The sequence below is a fragment of the Triturus cristatus genome, chromosome 7, assembly GCF_964204655.1.
Source record: "Triturus cristatus chromosome 7, aTriCri1.1, whole genome shotgun sequence".
Classification (NCBI taxonomy): domain Eukaryota; kingdom Metazoa; phylum Chordata; class Amphibia; order Caudata; family Salamandridae; genus Triturus; species Triturus cristatus.
Genome location: NC_140590.1, coordinates 355,413,190 through 355,430,940, shown reverse-complemented (window position 1 = coordinate 355,430,940; position 17,751 = coordinate 355,413,190). Strand labels below are relative to the sequence as shown.

Here is a 17,751-nt window from a genome sequence, read left to right as displayed (position 1 = left end):
GCTGGGTATGGGCACAGGCATGCATCTTACCTTGGGCACTTGTGGCTGCGCCGGAGGTGTCCATCTGGGTCACTCCCAAGACGGCTTCACGCTCGATTGTCCCTTCCACCAGCTCCTCCAGGGCAGTGTTGGCTTGGACCGTCGAAGGGCCGCCCCCGGTTCTGGTCGCCTCCCGGAGCCTCTCCGCAATCCTCTCCTTAGCACGCTTCCGCAGGTCGTACCATCTTTTCTTGAGGTCATCAATGCTGCGGGTCGTCACACCAACAGCATTCACCCTCTCCCGGATGCGCAGCCATATGCGCCGTTTCCCCCCCTCAGGCACCTTGAGGGACAGCTTACCAAAAAGGCGATCCTGCTTGCTGCTGACTCCCTCTATCAGGTGCTCCAGCTCCCTGTCGGAGAACTTGCGCTTGCGTGCAGCCTTAGCGCTGGATGGTGCTTCCTTCTCCATGGTTCTTTGGTTTGGCGGATAGCTCAGTCGGTGTGGCTTCACTCTGCACAGGCAGTCTTCACTCACAGCTCCTGTTTGCTCCTCTGTCGAGGCAATGAGGGTGGGGCTGCAGTATTTCCTGGTTGGTGATGTCATCTACATGTTCCCGGAGCGACGCGGTCATTTGCGATTTCGCTAATACCGAATTCGCTATTAGCTAATTCGGTATTACCGAACTCGCTATTAGCTAATCGGAGTTTGCATGCCCCGCTATTGATTATTCGGTAAAAATAGCGATTTTTAAGGAATCGCTAAAATTTACCGAATCTGTTGATGCATGACGAAAAGCGATTCCTTAATAACGATTCCTTATTTCTCGCTATTAAGGAATCGCTTTTTGTTTGGTTGATGCATGTGCACCTAAATTTGAAGTAGATCAAGGTCAATGGATTGAGTACAGAATACCATCTTGGAGAAGACGGTTCTATGCTACCAAGGAAATGAGTATCCATTGTGAAGAAGGATATTTACAATGGAGAAGGAGATGTTGCCTAACCACCAAATGGATTTGACATTGTGTAATGTAATCTGGTGCTCATGTGAAGTGCTCTAATGTGGTTGGGCTAAGGTCATGCTATAAACCTTCAACAAACAGAAGACAAAACATGTTGGCTTGTGCAGCATGATTTGAATCATGTTCTAGTGCTTGATAGTCTGCTGATGTGCTTTTCTAGTTTAGCTCTAAGAAACATTTAAATAAGATGAAATGTAAACACTTCATCCCTTATTTGTTGCCAGTTAGAAAGAATGAAAGAGCACCCCCCAGAGCAGCCATGATTTGCAGTGATGATGACAGCAACTGTAGGCTGACACTTCATTAGTATAGAAAATGGATGTTCCAAAAAAAAAAATCACCCTTAACCCTTTTGCTGCTAGGCCTTACACCCCCTGTGCTAAGCATTATTTTGGCTAATTGGAGTAGTTTGTGCTTAGACCCCCGTAAACCTTTGTCCACATAAGGTATTCACACCAAATTTGTGTCCCTTTTTCTAAACATCCTGAGGATTCTAAGGGTATCCTGGGTTTATGGATTTCCCTGGAGGTGACTGGGAAATAAGCCAAAGAACAGCTAAATGTGGCGTTTTGGGGAAAAAATGGGGAAAAGTGCTTCAGATGAAAGCCTCTGTTTTTTCCTCTGCAAATGGTATCAACAAATAGTTTGTGGTGCTAAAATCTCCATCTTCCCAGCTTTCAGGAACAGGTAGACTTTTGTCAGAAAACCAACATTTTCTACACAGTTTTAGCATTTTACTGGGACCTAGCCTATTTTTCCTATTTCTTGTGCTTTGAACCTCCTTCCAGTTAGTAGTAGAAATGAGTGTGAAAGCAATAATGGATCCCAGATAGCTATTCATTTCCAAAAAGAAGATAAGAATCTTAATTGAGTAAGAGGTCTTTTTGTGTAGCGCATTCAATGTTTTCCTATAGAAACTAACAGTTGAAATAAAAAAATATAGCAATTGAGTTGAAAATACAGCCAATTGTGCCAACATTTTCACCTATAATTTCTTGCAAGTATGGTGGATTTTTTAAAGCAATTTACCTTTAAGTCCAACAGATCCTTCTGTTTGTGGGGACATATAGGAATTCTACAAGAACCCAAGTTACCCAGGGCCAATAACTGAGCTGTGCCTTGCAATGATTTTTCATTGTGTACTGGGTATTTAGCAATTTATTTGGTAGAATATAAATAGTGAAAAATAGGTATCAAGAAAAACTATGTATTTCCTAAATGGGAACAAAATACAGACTTTAGAAGCAGTGGGTATTTGCAAATCTCTGTAATTGTGGGTACCCATACTAGCATGTGAATTAGAGGGCATTTTTCAAAATGACTTCTTTTTTACACGTTGTCTTACATTTGGAAGGCAGAAATGCATAGAAAATCAATTGGTAATAACACTTGTTCTACTGTTGTGTGTTCCCCCAAGTATCCTGATAAAAATGGTTCCTCACTTGTGTGGGTAGGCCTAGTGCCCGCGACAGAAAACTGCCCAAAATGCAACATGGACCCATCATATGTTTACAGTGAAAACTGACCCTTTTTTCTCAATGTGACTAGCTGTGGATTATGGACCTTCACTCAGCTGCCACCTAGCAAACCTGTACATTTGTACAAATTAGCCATCCAGCGGAATCCAGGTTAGGGTGACTTATGTGGATCTCATCAGGCTCTGTTCCTTCGAATCACTTGCAAACCTCAAACTTTGTCAAAAAACTAATTTCCTCACTTTTCTGTGATGGAAAGTTCTGGAATCAATAGGAAGCCGCAAACTTCCATGCACCCAGCATTTTTCCAAGTCTCCCAATAAAAATGGTACCTCACTTGTGTGGGTAGGACTAGTGCCTGCGACAGGAAATGGCCCAAAACACAACTTGGGGACATCACATTTTTCCAGTAAAAACGAACCCTTTTTTCACAATGTGATTAGCTGTGGATTATGGACCCTCGCTCAGCTGGCACCTAGGGAAACCTAGCACACCTGTACATTTTTTTTACAAATTAGCCATCCAGCGGAATCCAGTATGTGGTGACTTGTGTGGATCTCATCAGGCTCTGTTCCTCAGAATTACTTGCAAACCTCAAACTTTGTCAAATGACAAATTACCTCACTTTTCTGTGATGGAAAGTTCTGGAATCAGTAGGAAGCCACAAACTTCCATGCACCCAGCATTCTTCCAAGTCTCCCAATAAAAATGGTACCTCACTTGTGTGCGTAGGCCTAGTGTCCGCAACAGGAAATGGCCCAAAACACAACCTGGGGACATCACATTTTTCCAGTGAAAACTAACCCTTTTTTCACAATGTGACTAGCTGTGGATTATGGACCCTCGCTCATCTGGCACCTAGGGAAGCCTAGCAAACCTGTACATTTCTACAAATTAGCCATCCAGCTGAATCGAGGATGGTGTGACTTGTGTGGATCTCATCAGGCTCTGTTCCTCAGAATCACTTGCAAACCTCAAAGTTTGTCAAAAAACAAATGTCCTCACTATTCTGTGATGGAAAGTTCTGGACTCTATAGGAAGCCACAAACTTCCATGCACCCAGCATTCTTCCAAGTCTCCCAATAAAAATGATACTTCACTTGTGTGGGTAGTCCTAGTGCCCGCGACAGTAAATGGCCCAAAACACAACTTGGGGGACATAAAATTTTTCCAGTGAAAACTAACCCTTTTTTTGCAATGTGCCTAGCTGTTGATTTTGGACCCTAGGGAAACCTAGAAAAACTGTACATTTTTAAAAACTAGACACCCAAGGAAATCTAGGATGGGGTGATGTGTGGCTCTCAAAAGGGTCTGTTACCCAGAATCCCCTGCACTCTTAAACTTTGTAAAAAAAAACCAAACATTTTCCGCACTTTTATGTGATGGAAAATTCTAGGGCCCGATTCACAGAACTAACTTAAGACAAAATCCTAAACTTACTACCATTTTGGTATTCACAGAATGCACTTACTGCTTTTGGTATTCACAGAATGCACCTACTACTTTTGGTATTCACAGAATGGATTTACGACTATTAACTTTACGTCCGCACTCGGGCCGGAAATTCCGGGCCGGAGGCGGGGCCTCCGGACCGGAGGCGGAGCTTCCGGACCGGATGCGGAGCTTCCGGACCGGATGCGGAGCTTCCGGCCCAGAGGTGGAGATTTTGGCCATGGCTAAATCTCCACCACTGGCTGGAATCCCCACCTCTGGGCCGGAAGCTCTGCCTCCGGGCCAGAAGCTCCGCCTCCAGGCCAGAAGTTAGTAGTCGTAAATCCATTCTGTGAATACCAAAAGTAGTAAGTGCATTCTGTGAATACCAAAAGTAGTAAGTACAGTCTGTGAATACCAAAAGTAGTAAGTTTAGGATTTTGTCTTAAGTTAATTCTGTGAATCGGGCCCCTAGAATCTGTGGGGAGCCACCAACTTCTACCCATCGAGCATTCCCTCAAGTCTCCGAATAACAACTGTGCCTAACTTGTGTGGGAAGTCGTTAATAATAATGGGGTAACCCAGTCACGTGCAGAACCTGGGGATAGATACGGTATACGAGCAGTGGTTCTGCCAAGAAAGAAACCGGTAGGTATAGTACTTTGTCCTCACAGTGGTAGGACCATCAATTAATGATTCAACAAAGCACAACAATGATTACACTGACAAAAAACTCACCTAATTTGAAAAAGTGTTAATAGATATATTAAAGAAAATCATATATCTTGAGAAATTGGTGATAAATGACAGGACTGATGCACAATGACTGAGGTGATATTTCACATGTATTAGCAGTACAAAATAAACATAACAAATATAACATATACAACATAAATGTATTGAAGAGCATTGAATTAACAATGAAAAATGCCCTAAAGAGACCTATAACTTATCATCTTTATTGTTTAGATCTAATTGGGCAATATCGCTTGTATTGTGAACGCCGATGTTTCGCCCCTGTGAACACGTGTGTGTTTTGAAAGACATCACCGTTGGGTCTTCATAAATCAAGTGTGTACAGCCTGCATAAGAGAGAGGGAAGGTTTTTTAGACGTCAGTGCGTGGAAGATTTCATAAGGGGTGAATACACTGTACTCTTGCTCACCTTATGAATAGAATTTTCTCTGGAAAATGGAGAAACGGCTAGCCCCTTTATCAATCACTGTAGATGACCTGCACATAAAACTTGTGTAAATACATAGACAATCCATTTTCCTTGAGGAGTTGTACACACTGGATAAATCAAGGTTCTTACCCCAAAATCCAGATACTCTAGACCCAAATGTCTGATCGTAAAAGAACCATTAAAAGTCATTCAAAGGTGCTGGTAGTGAAGTTATAGGGAACACTCTTCCCCCACCATGAAAAATAAGTGCAGGTTCACTGTATTATCAATGTATATGGAGTGTTAATAAGTAGTTCATTAAAGGACTACAGTACATACCTCACTGTCAAGAATTTTTGGTGGAGGCACATCACATTTTTCCAGTGAAAACTGACCCTTTTTTCGCAATGTGCCCAGCAGTAGATTCTGGACCCTAGCTCAACCGGCATCTAGGGAAACCTAACAATCTTGTAAATTTTTTAAAACAAGACACCCAGGGGAATCTAGGATGTGGTAACTTGTGTAGCTCTCACCAGGTTCTGGTACCAAGAATCCCTTGCAAACCTCAAACTTTGGCCCAAACCTCTAATTCAGCTGAATTAAATACATTTTTTCTCACATTTCTATGTGGGATCACCGCGCCGGCACAAATTTCCTACCACCCAGTGTTCCCCTTGAATTCCAATAAAAATGCGACCTCACTTTTGTGGGTGTCCAATGCAGGGCCAGCCTAAAATGTGTAAACAACAATATAGAGCTTACAGCTCGCTGTGCTATCCCCTCAGTCTCTACATTTTTGGCTCTTCTCAGTCTTATGATTTTAGCCCTTCCACACAAGTGAGGTATTGTACTCAGAAGACTGAGGGAAACGTGGCGTGGTAGGAAAGTTGTGCCAGGGCGGTCAATCCACACAAAAAAGTGAGAAAATCAGATTTTCTTTTGCTAAATGTGAGGTTTGGAGGGGATTCTAGGTAGGAAAATATTAGGAGATCCACGCAAGCCACACCTCCCTGGACTCCTCTGGGTGTCAAGTTTTCAGAAATGTCTGGGTTTGGTAGGTTTCCCTTGATGGCTGCTGAGCCCGGGACCAAAAGCGTAGGTGACTCCCTTGCAAAACCAGGTAGTTTTGCGATCGATCATTTGGAAGTCTCCACAGTAGGTTTTGGGCCATTTCCTGTTGTGGGCATAAGGCCTATCCACACCATTGAAGTACTATTTTTATCGGGAGACCTGAGGGAATGCTGGGTGGATGGAAATTTGTGGTGCCCCGGTAATCCTACGACTTTCCCACACAGAAAAGCGAGAAAAATTGTTTTTTAAGCTAAATTTATGGTTTGCAGGATATTCTGGGTAGGAAAATGTTGGTGATCAACACAATCCAATCTACAACTCTCTGGACTATCCGGGTGTCTATTTTTCAGAAATGTCTGGGTTTGCAGGTTTCCCTAGATGGCCGCAGAGCCCGGGACTAAAAACACTGGTGACCCCAATGAAAAACCAGGTCGTTTTGTGGTAGATAGGTGGGCACCAGGTTAGTAAACATCTAGGAGAACCTAAAAAAGCCAGACATTTCTGAAAACTAGACCCCTGTGGAAGTCCAGGGTGGTGTGGTTTACGTTGATCCCACAACATTTTCCTTCCCAAAATCCTCTGCAAACCTCAAAATTAGCTAAATAGTCACATTTTCCTCGAATATCTGAGTGAGAAAGTCACGGAATCACCACACATCACAAATGTCTTACCATTCAGGGTTCCCCCTCAATCTCCCAATAAAAATGATAACTTACTTGTGTGGATGGGCCAAGTGCCTGTGACATGGAAGGGCGAAAAATGTGTAGAGGTTGAGGGGGGGGCCCACAGCTGGTCCAGAAGTGCAATTTGTTTATAAATATTTAGGCTGACGCTACTTTGGGCACCAACACAAGTGAGGTATAATTGTTCTCGGAAGACCAAGGGGAAGGTTAGGTGGTAGGGAATTTGCACCTGCATTGTGATCCTACAACTTTCCCACTCAGAAATATGAGGCAAATATGATTTTTTGAGTACATTTGAGGTTTATAGGGGATTCTGTGTAAGGAAGCACTGGGGAATCTATCCCAAGGCACTGTTCCTGCTACTTTTAAAGAGGCCATTGTCGTTCCCCTCTTGAAAAAGATGGGATCCGCTAGTTTTGACTAATTACCGCCCTATCTTGCCAAGATATTGGAAGCTTATGTCACAGGCTGTCTCACTGAAATCAGAATTCCTTGATTCTCATCAAGCAGGCTTCCGCCCGGCACACTCGACCGAGGCGGTAATCCTTACAGTATTAGATACCCTCCGTAGTGAGGCTGATAGTGGTTCCTCACAGGCCCTCGTCCTGCTTGATCTCTCCGCTGCCTTTGACACGGTCAACCACTCACTTTTGGTCGACCATGTCAGGGACGCTGGAATTTCGGGTCCTGCCTTAAGCTGGATCAACTCTTTTTTGGAAAATCGCTCCCAGGCAGTTCGCACTGCTCAGTTCACTGCCCCTAGAGTCAAAATCTCCTGTGGAGTCCCTCAGGGCTCCTCCCTCTCTCCCCAGTTGTTTAATCTTTACCTCCTCCCTCCTGTCCGAGCCCTGAAGGAGCGCAAAGTCTGCACTTTCAATTATGCAGATGATTTTCAACTCATCTTCTCCATTAGTAATTCTTCGATCCATGCTTTTCAATCCACCATGTTGTTCATCAGCCAATGGATGAACGAGAACCATCTGAAACTTAATCCGGACAAAACAGAGCTAATTCTAACTGATGGCATTGATAAAAATTCTTGGGGACCGATTTCAGGCCCAGAGAGCTGGGCCAGCTCCCTTTTCCTTCTAGCTCGGCTAAAAGCCTTGTGGTGGTCATCAGTCAAGATCTTACTCTGAAGCCCCAGATTAGATCTGTGATCTCCACCTGTTTTTTTCAACTCCGAAAAATAAAGAAGATTTGTAAATTTCTCACTCACGATGCTCGGATACAGGTGATTATTGCCTTGGTTATGTCGCATGTTGACTACGCCAATTCATTATATTTTGGCATCCCTCTCTATCTCTTAAAACGCTTACAGATGGTACAAAACGAGGCAGCATGTCTGATTACTCACCAGCCTCTGCACCATCACATCACCACCCTCTTGAAGCAATTTCATTGGCTGCCGGTTGCTCAGCGGTGTGCCTTTAATCGCTACGTTGCGCAGAGAATCTCCCTCTGCTCCGTGGTTCTCCCCTGAGCTGATGGCCGAAAAAAGTAAATGCAAAAAGCTGGAGCGCCTTTGGCGAGCAAATTATTGCGAATCAGCCAAAACCAGCTATAAAAAAGCCCTCCATGCCTTACATTTATCCATAAAAAAAGCCAAAAAAATCTTCTTTGCGACCTCCATCCAGCAGGCGGAACAATCAAGTAAAGAAGTTTTTAAGATTGTTAAATCTTTCTTCAAGCCCAGAGCCATCGAGACGGATATTATCCCATCCGCAAGACTCTGTGAAACCATCTCAGATTTCTTTGACACCAAAATATTAAAAGTGTATGATACTTTTACGAACCCCGAGCCGACATCTATGGATCAGCTGGGAGTTTCTGAGCCACCCGCTTCCTCCTTAAATCAATTTCAGCCCATCACCCTCTCTGAGGCATTGAAAGAAATAAAAAAATGCAAATCTGGGGCACCTGATGATCCATGCCCACCTAAACTGTGGAAATTAATGTCTGACGCAATCGCAGTTCCCCTCTTACACATATGGAACACGTCCATTACAACAGGCATGTTCCCGGATTGCTGGAAACAGGCCACTCTTCTCCCGCTGAAAAAAAAATCCCAAGGCGCGCCGGATGATCTGAGCAATCTCCGACCCATCTCCCTTTTAGCAGCCCCTGGCAAAATGCTCGAAAAACTGATCCAACTGCAGCTTAACAGCTTTATTGAAGAAAGCGGTGCCCTACATGAAACTTAGTCTGGCTTTAGGGCCGGCTTTAGCACCGAAACGGCCCTCATTGAGGTTGCCGAGTCAATCAGGTGGTCCTTAGATTCAGGGGCATCAGCTATGCTGGTGCTCCTGGATCTATCCGCTGCTTTTGATACGGTAGATCATAGCAGACTGCTGATTCGACTTAAGGACATCGGCCTTGGAGACAAAGCTCTTAACTGGCTACACTCCTACCTCACAGATCGGTCCCAGAAAGTGGCTCTGGGCCCCTTCTCCTCTGAACCTAAAGGCCTCTGGTGTGGTGTCCCACAGGGGTCGGCACTCAGCCCTCTGCTGTTCAATGTCTATCTGGCCCCGCTTTTCACCTTGATTGCTAAATGGGGGGTCAAGGCAATATCATACGCGGATGACACTCAATTGGTCTTCCCCTATACAGACACGTCAGAGGCAGCTTTTAGTAAAATCAGGGGCTGTCTTCGAGACGTGGCCAAATGGATGAACACTAATAAACTCAAAATGAATGCGAGCAAAACAGAGGTGTTATTCTTTGGAAATCTCAAACACCCCTCTCCGGACTTTTGGTGGCCAACGGAAATGGACCCTGCCCCATCTCCCGGAACCCATGCAAAAAATCTAGGAGTAAGATGGGATGAGAATTTGTCCTTCTTGCCGCATATACAACAGCTTACCGCTGGCTGCCTGCACAAACTCAGAAATTTGCGAAAATTTCTGCCCCTGCTACCAGTCGAGTGTCGAAAAACGGTTGTTCACGCAACAATCACATCTCGACTTGACTATTCTAATGGCCTCTTTCTTGGTCTGCCCAAATATGCGGTGCAACGCTTACAGATCGTGCAGAATGCGGCTGCGAGATTGATAAAACGTGTCCCTTTCAGGCAGCATATCTCTCCGCATCTGCACGAGCTGCACTGGTTGCCAGTGGCAAGCAGAATTAAGTTCAAGGTGCTTACCTTGGCTTTCAGAGCACTAAAAGGCACGTGTCCCAACTATCTAAAACTTCGACTTCCCCGTTACCACCAAAAACGAGAGCTGCGCTCAAACTCCTTGCTCAAACTAACTACTCCGCGTGTGAGGAAAGCTAGACTTGGAGGCAGGTCCTTCTCTGTCGGCACGGCTAAACTATGGAATACCTTGCCCCCTGCCATCCAATCTGCCACTACAGAAGCTAGCTTTAGGAAGCTCCTAAAAACTTGGCTCTTTATGCAATAATCTTGATCTTCCCCCTGACTACTCGCTCTTGGCTGTAGGACTCGCTAGCGCCGGGACACCTCACCTGAGGTAGCTGTTCGCGCTCTACTAGCATCTGTATTATTATTATTATTATTATTGGATGCCTTATTTTTAAGTCACTCAACGGTAAGAGCCCGAAATTCATCAACGACATGATTAATAAATATGCTACCACACGTAACCTTCGCTCAGCGCATACAAATCTTCTTCTTATCCCCCCTTTTAGACTGAAGCGCACCGGTGGCGCCAGGTTTTCAACCTTCGTCCCCTCCTTTCGGAATTCCCTCACATCTGAAATGCGCTTCTCCACCAATCTCCTCGGCTTCAGAAATCTCTTTAAAACCTGCCTCTTCTGACAGGCTTTCTAAATTCTCTCTCAGGGACCTGGATTTCTACCTAACCAGCGCCATGAAACCTCCCCGGTGTACGTGCTCTATCCAAATTCCTATTGACATGACATCCATGCAAGCCACATTGCCAGCCAAGAGTCAGTCCACGCACACCACCATCCACGCACACCACCAGCAAAGTGCCACCCACACACACCACCAGCCAAGCGCCATCCACGTACTTAGCCAGCCAAGCGCCATCCATGCACACAGCCAGCCAAGTGCCATCCATGCACACATTCAGCCAAGCACCATCAATGCCCACCGCCAGGCAAGTGCCACTCAAGCTCTACACCAGCCAAGCGCTACTGCTGCACACTTCCAGCCAAGCACCAACCATACACACTGTCAGCCAAGTGCCAGTCCACGTTCCCTGCCAGCCAAGCTCCAATCCACGCACACCACCAGGCAAGCACCAATCTATACATACTGTCATCAAGTGCGAGTCCACACACACCATTAACCAAGTCCACACACACTGCCAGCAAAATACCAGCCAAAGGTCAGTACACTCAAACTGTCAGCCAAACTCCAGTTCACACAGACACAAACTTCCCTGGTTTCTAGTCATTTTCTGCCGTCACTTGAGGGCAGATTTGATTAAAAATATCACTGAAACAGCCAAAATGTGTACCTAAAAAAAGGGGAGAGACTCTTGCCTATTGGGGCTTCTCCCTGACATGTTCATCATTATATCCCTGATGCCTGGTGGGTTTTCTGCCCCCGCCCCAATGGGGGCAAAGAAGGTACTATTGCCCTGATCTACCTCCGGGGGGGGGGGGGCAGAAAGACTTTTTGAGGGTGGGGACATTTGCATGCCCATTCTGGGCAGCCCCCACCTCTATGTATAAAAAAAATAATCCGTGGTGACTAGTGGGCTTTCTGTCCCCACCGGGGGGGCAGATCAGGGGCGTTTGCCCCTACTTACCGCCCAGAGGATGCAGAAAGACTGTGGCAAATTGTTTTGGGGGGTGAAACCATTGGCATCCCCATTTTGGGCTGCTTTCACCCCTATGTATAAAAAAAACCATAATCCCTTGTGCCTAGTGGGCTTTCTGCCTAGGGGGGCAGTTCAGGGCTATTGCCCCCATTTGCCTCCCAGGGGAGACAGAAAGACTGTAGAATTGTTTTGGGGGTGTATGGGGGCATTAGCATGCCCATTTTGGGCAGACCGCACCCCTATATACATAAAATAAATAAGTCTATGATGCCTGGTGTGCTTTCTGCCCCCCAGCAGGGCAGATCAGAGGCTAACCATCTGCCTCATGGGGGGGCAGAAAGACTGTGGAATTTTTGGGGGGTGTAGGGTCATTGGCATGCCTATTTTCGGCGAGCCCTTCGCGCGCGCCGATACTGCTGACACGCCTCCAGAGAGGACACGCCCACTTAGGCCACGCCCCCTTTTCGCCGCCTACATAAACGCGCTGACTGACAAGCGCGCCATTACTTCGTAAGCACTCCTGAGGCGGAAGCCGGGAGGTCTGTCTGTCCTGTATCTTTTAAAAATACTTTGTTTCGTTTGATTTTAAACTGTGCACTTTCACCCTGAGCACCCACTCACCTGCTGCCTAGGGAAAGCGCCAAGCTCCACTCTGCCATTTCGAGCGTTGTCACTGTGAGGAACGCGCTGAGCCCTTCGCGCGCGCCGATACTGCTGACACGCCTCCAGAGAGGACACACCCCTCCGCCCACTATCAATGTGCCACTTCCGGACGCGCAGCGGCCGAGCGCAGCGGGAGCGCCGGCATCGCGCCGAAGTCGAGCCAAAGTCAAGCCCGTCTGTGCCCGTCCGGGCCCAAACGGCCTTAGGCCCAAGCACTATGCCCAACTCACAGATCCGCATATCCTACGCCCCAGATACACTCAGAAATTGGAACACCAAAAAACATCCGCTGTGTGAATACACCCTTAAGGAGGATACCCCGTTCACAGGATGCGCCCTCTGTAATCCCCCTGAAGCCACGGAACTCAGCCAAACGCTTCGATTCGGCCTCCTAAACTGCCGATCTCTGGTAAAACACTCCCACGAGATAAACCTCCTCACCCAAACCCTCTTGTTAGACGCCCTATTTCTGACCGAAACATGGCTAACCCCCAACAACGACTTCGACCTGGTCAATGCAACCCCCCCCCGGCTACCAAATCCGCTGTCTGAACAGATCGGCCGGAAGAGGCGGTGGGATCGCCATATTATATAAAGATCATCTCGGCTGCAGAATCAATGGGGGCACGGTCAGGGACTGTGAAAATTGCAATTTTACCCTCCAGATCTCCCCATCCACTTCAATATCGGGACTACTGATATACCGACCACCAGGCCCGCTAGGAGACTTCTCAAGTACCCTGATGGACCACATCCTCCTAAAAACAATATCAACTCCCAACTTCCTCCTCTTAGGAGACCTGAACCTACACTTCCTGGACCCAGCGGATAACACAGCCGCCAACCTACTAGCAGACCTTATGTCAGCTGACCTCATGCTTCTGAATTCTAAAGCCACCCACGAGAAAGGACAGCTCCTTGATCCTGTCTTCACCAACATTAGGAACTTCCAAACCCAAAATCCCACTCCCCTCCCATGGACCGACCATTTACTGGTCCCTATGCACTGGTCCCTCCAGTCCACCCCTGCCCTCAAACAGAAAACTAGGATACAAACCAGACGTTGGCATAAGTTAATACCAGAAGAATGGGAAGCTAAGCTACGGGAATCCGCTGGCCCCCTCTCTACCGACCCTAACACCGCCGATAGAGAATTCAACAGCTGGCTCTCCACCCCCCTAGACAGCCTTGTCCCATTAACCAGTTCCCTTAAGCATGTAAAAAGGATCAACCATGCCCCTTGGTACACCCCGCCCTTGAATATGCTAAGGAAAGAGTGTAAAAAGACAGAGCGGACATGGAGAAAAAACAAATCGGCGACGGAGAAAAACGCCTATCAAACAGCGATGAAAACCTATAAACTAGCCCTCCATAATGCAAAAAGCCATTTTTATGAGGAAAAAATAAAGAACTCCTCTTGCTCAGCCAAAGAGACCTTTTCTATCCTCAAAGAGCTTCTCTATGTTCCAGCCCCTCCGCAGATACCCATGGACCCCAAAGCAGCCGCAGAAAAATTCACCAACCTCGCCAATTTTTTTGACGATAAGATCAAAAAAATTCTCTCATCCCTTCCTGCTATCAAATCCTCTACCTCAAACAAAGTAAAGGATTTATCCCCTGCGTTAGGGAACGCCCCTGATAAACCCGACTCACCACATTTAGTGTCATTCGGACCAGTCACTGAGGAGGAAGTTGCAGTAACCCTAGCTTCTACTAAGAGTGGCGCCCCCAGTGACTCAGTCCCCGTTCGGTTCGCTAAACACATCACTCAGACCATCACAGCTAACCTTACTACCCTCATTAACACCTCGCTTATCCAAGGAGAAGTTCCACAAAAGTGGAAAGAGGCGGTCGTCAAAGGTCTACTCAAGAAGCCTTCGTTAGACCCCGCGGACCTATCCAACTACAGACCCATCTCGCTCCTCCCCTGGATAGGTAAAATCGCGGAGAAGCTGGTTAACAAAAAGCTATCCCACTTCCTAGAAGCAAACCACCTTCTTAAAAACTCCCAGACAGGCTTTAGACCAGGCCAGGGCACTGACACCGCCCTTCTGGCTGCCGTAGAGAGGGCAAGAGAAATTGTCGACACCGGAGGATCAGTGGCAGTGGTCCTCCTAGACCTAAGTGCGGCATTCGACACTGTCAACCACCTGGTCCTTGCCCAGCGCCTGGACAACATCGGCGTGAAAGACAGCGCGCTGAAATGGCTCGCGTCCTTCCTCTCCCGACGCTCCTTCCAAGTCTGGGAAGGAGAAAGCCGCTCCCCCTCTATCCCCCTCCGGTGTGGAGTGCCTCAGGGCTCCTCACTCAGCCCCACGCTTTTCAACGTGTATATGGCCCCACTGGAGGAGCTGGTCTCACCAGTCGGAATCACTATCGTCAGCTATGCTGACGACACTCAGCTGGTGGTGACACTTTCCCACCCCAAGCTAGAGACCGCCAATCTGCGAGACTGTCTCTCCAACGTCCATCAATGGATGAATGACTCAGACCTCAAACTAAACGGGTCAAAAACAGAAATCTTGCTCCTAGGTCACAACACTGGGAGCCTTGCCTCAAATCTCTGGCCCGCCTGTATGGGTGAACCCCCTACTCCCAAGACGGAGGTCAAGAGTCTGGGAGTATGGCTGGAGACAGATCTCACCTTCAGGACTCAGGCTAGGAAAACAGCTGGCATCTGCTATGGCATACTTAGATCCTGTAGAAAGGTGCTCCCGCTACTACCATCCCAGTCCCGTCTTCTGCTAATTCAAGGCTTAATTCTATCCAGACTGGACTACAGCAATGCCATTTACCTCGGAGCACCGGAAGCCACTTTCCAAATATTGCAAAAAGCGCAGAATGCTGCAGCGCGCATACTCACGAACACCCCAGCGAGAGCCTCAGCTAAACCAGCTCTGAGGAAACTTCATTGGCTCCCCGTGAGGGAAAGAGTCGCTTTTAAGGCCCTTTGCTTGACCCACAAGGTTTTGCACAACGCCGGCCCCCCTATTCTGAATAATTTGATCACTCCATACAGACCTACGAGAGCGCTCCGGTCTGAACAGGGAAACCTTATCACTGTCCCCAGGGTGAAGAAGGCCCGTATAGGCGGCCGCCGCTTCTCTGTCAATACAGCTAGAAAGTGGAACGCACTCCCCCTGAATCTCAGAGCTGAACCAAACCTCCTACGGTTCAGAAAATCCCTCAAAACTCTTCTCTTCCCCTGACTCGTCAGCAGCCTCTCTTTGCCCCCTCCTTAGGAGTCTGAGGTTTCAGCGCTGGGATACTCAAGGGTGACTACGCGCTCTATAAAAACCAAAAATAAATAAATAAAAAATAAATTTGGGCCGCCCCCAACCCTATATACATAAAATAAATAAATCCCAGGTGCCTAATGTGCTTTTTACCCCCTGGGGGTGCAGATCGGGGGCTAATGCCCCCATCGGTCTCCTTGGGGGCATAACGACTGTGGAATTTTGGGGGGAGGGGCATTGGCATGCCTATTTTGAGTAGCCCCCACCCCTATATACATAAAATAAATAAATCCTTGGTGCCTAGTGGGCTTTCTGCCACCCGGTGGGGGGGCCAAATGTGGTTTAACCTCCCCTACCTGCTCCCCGGGAGGGTGAAAAGACTGTTCAGTTTATTAGGGGAGGGTGGGGGCATAGGCATGCCGATTGTGGGCAGCCCCCACCCCTATATTTACATTTTAAAAATCCCTGGTGGCTACTGTGCTTTCTGTCCCCTGGGAGTGGCAGGTCAGGGGCTATTGCTCCCATCTGCACCCCCAGGGGCAGAAAGACTGAATATGGCCTAAAAATGTGGGTGGAGCAAAGGCGCTTGCCCAAGGGGCTGCTCCCCTCTCCCTGGGGCCAGGTGGGTGGATCCCTGCTTGGGTATCACCCTTCAGCGGCGATCCCCAGCAGGCATCCACTAGGGGGCTTCTCCCCTTTCCAGTGACACCTTTCCCATCTGCCTCTGGGCTCAAGGAGCTGAGATAGCCCCCTAAGCACCGATGCAGTGAAACTGATATTAGCCGATCGGCTCATTTCAGTTTCAGTTTCACTAAAATGACGTCAGCGCGACATGTGTGCTTATCGTCATTTCAGTGAAAGAATCTGAACAGCCTCAGGAGCTGGGGATTCTCTTGCCCAGCTCCTGAGGCTGTTTTGATTGAAAGGAAATCCCTCTGGTGCCTGCACCAGAGGAATGTCTTGTGCCATGTGTTTAGACGGCCTGGAGCACTGCAGCGTTGGGTGGCTCCAGACCGTTCGACACATGCAAAGGGTTAAATGTTTCTCTTCAGTCCAGAATATTTCATGTTCCATATAAACAGCAGCACCACTTTCTTGTGTTTTTCTTTTTTCATTTAGTTCCTTATGGTTCCTGGTTTGATCACGTCAATGGATGGATGAAAATGTGTGGCCAAAATAATTTTCTTTTGCTTACATACGATGATCTTAAGCAGGTAAGGTTCATCTCGGAACTGAAAAAAACCAACACTTTGACGAGAATGTTAACAATTTTGCAGCAAGTATTCTGACAAGTTGTTTCTTGGACACAGATTTGAATATGAATATAGAATTATTTACATTGATCATTTTACTTTTTTGCATTTACCAAATACACAGCAAGTGTTTTCATCTATCTACAGTGTAAACAAGATTTCCAATTGTAATTCATTTGGCGTTGCTTGATACGTCATGCAGAGTGAAGGCAGCCAAACAGTTCAAGACTTTTGTACCTTTAAACGCATTGTTTCAGGGACTTATTTATGTGGCTCGCTTATTAATAAGTAACTGAATTATTATCTTTTATAATAATTAGATGAGCTTAAAAAGTAATAGAATGCTGCTCAAATATGTTATCCCTAGTTTTTTCAGCAGCATTCCTCCCACATTTCTAATATTTATTGCATTTGTCTTATGTGAGTGACATCCCTTGTATGTCGTGTTTGTTGGCGTACAGATATAGCTACATTTAAATGCCTTATATCTTAAAAATGACTTACCCTACTTAACTGCAGTACCCAAAAAGTATCATTTGTGCATCATAAGGTATAATCCTTCCACATTTCATATATATCCGTTCAGCCATTTTCAAGCCATGTCAAATACAATAGTCTATGAAAAATGGATTAGTGGAAAAACACATTTTGGGCCCCCCCTTTTATCTTTGCACCTCATTAACAACTCATTACAAAAATTAGCATTGTCTCAAAATGCAGAAAATGCTGTAGGTCTGGAAAGTTTTAGCATGCTACGTCAAATGAGTGCAAAGTTATCACAGAGCTACAATCCGAGGAATTCTATCTCTGGAAATACTACCTATAACTAGAGAGGCAATCAGATTTAATGTGATTTTATTTTTCTCTATTTTATTTCTTATGCATTTTTTCATTGGTTTACATAATCATGTGACCATAAATGTGTCTTAGTTATTCATGTACTAATTCTTAAACTTTATATATGTAGTCTATTTGTTGGCCTTCTTTGCTACTTTTAGTAGGATTGTGCTAAA

At 46.4% G+C, this 17,751-nt stretch overlaps 1 protein-coding gene across 2 annotated transcripts in view; it reads left to right on the top strand.

The window, feature by feature from the left end:
• The window catches only part of LOC146809656 (sulfotransferase 2B1-like), a 710,434-nt gene that overhangs the window by 363,696 nt on the left and 328,987 nt on the right, over positions 1 to 17,751 (top strand). For both annotated transcript variants that reach the window (XM_085616512.1, XM_085616511.1), the window contains exon 5: positions 16,605 to 16,699. In XM_085616512.1, coding sequence (XP_085472638.1) covers positions 16,605 to 16,699 — 95 coding nt within the window. The remainder of the gene's footprint in view (positions 1 to 16,604; positions 16,700 to 17,751) is intronic.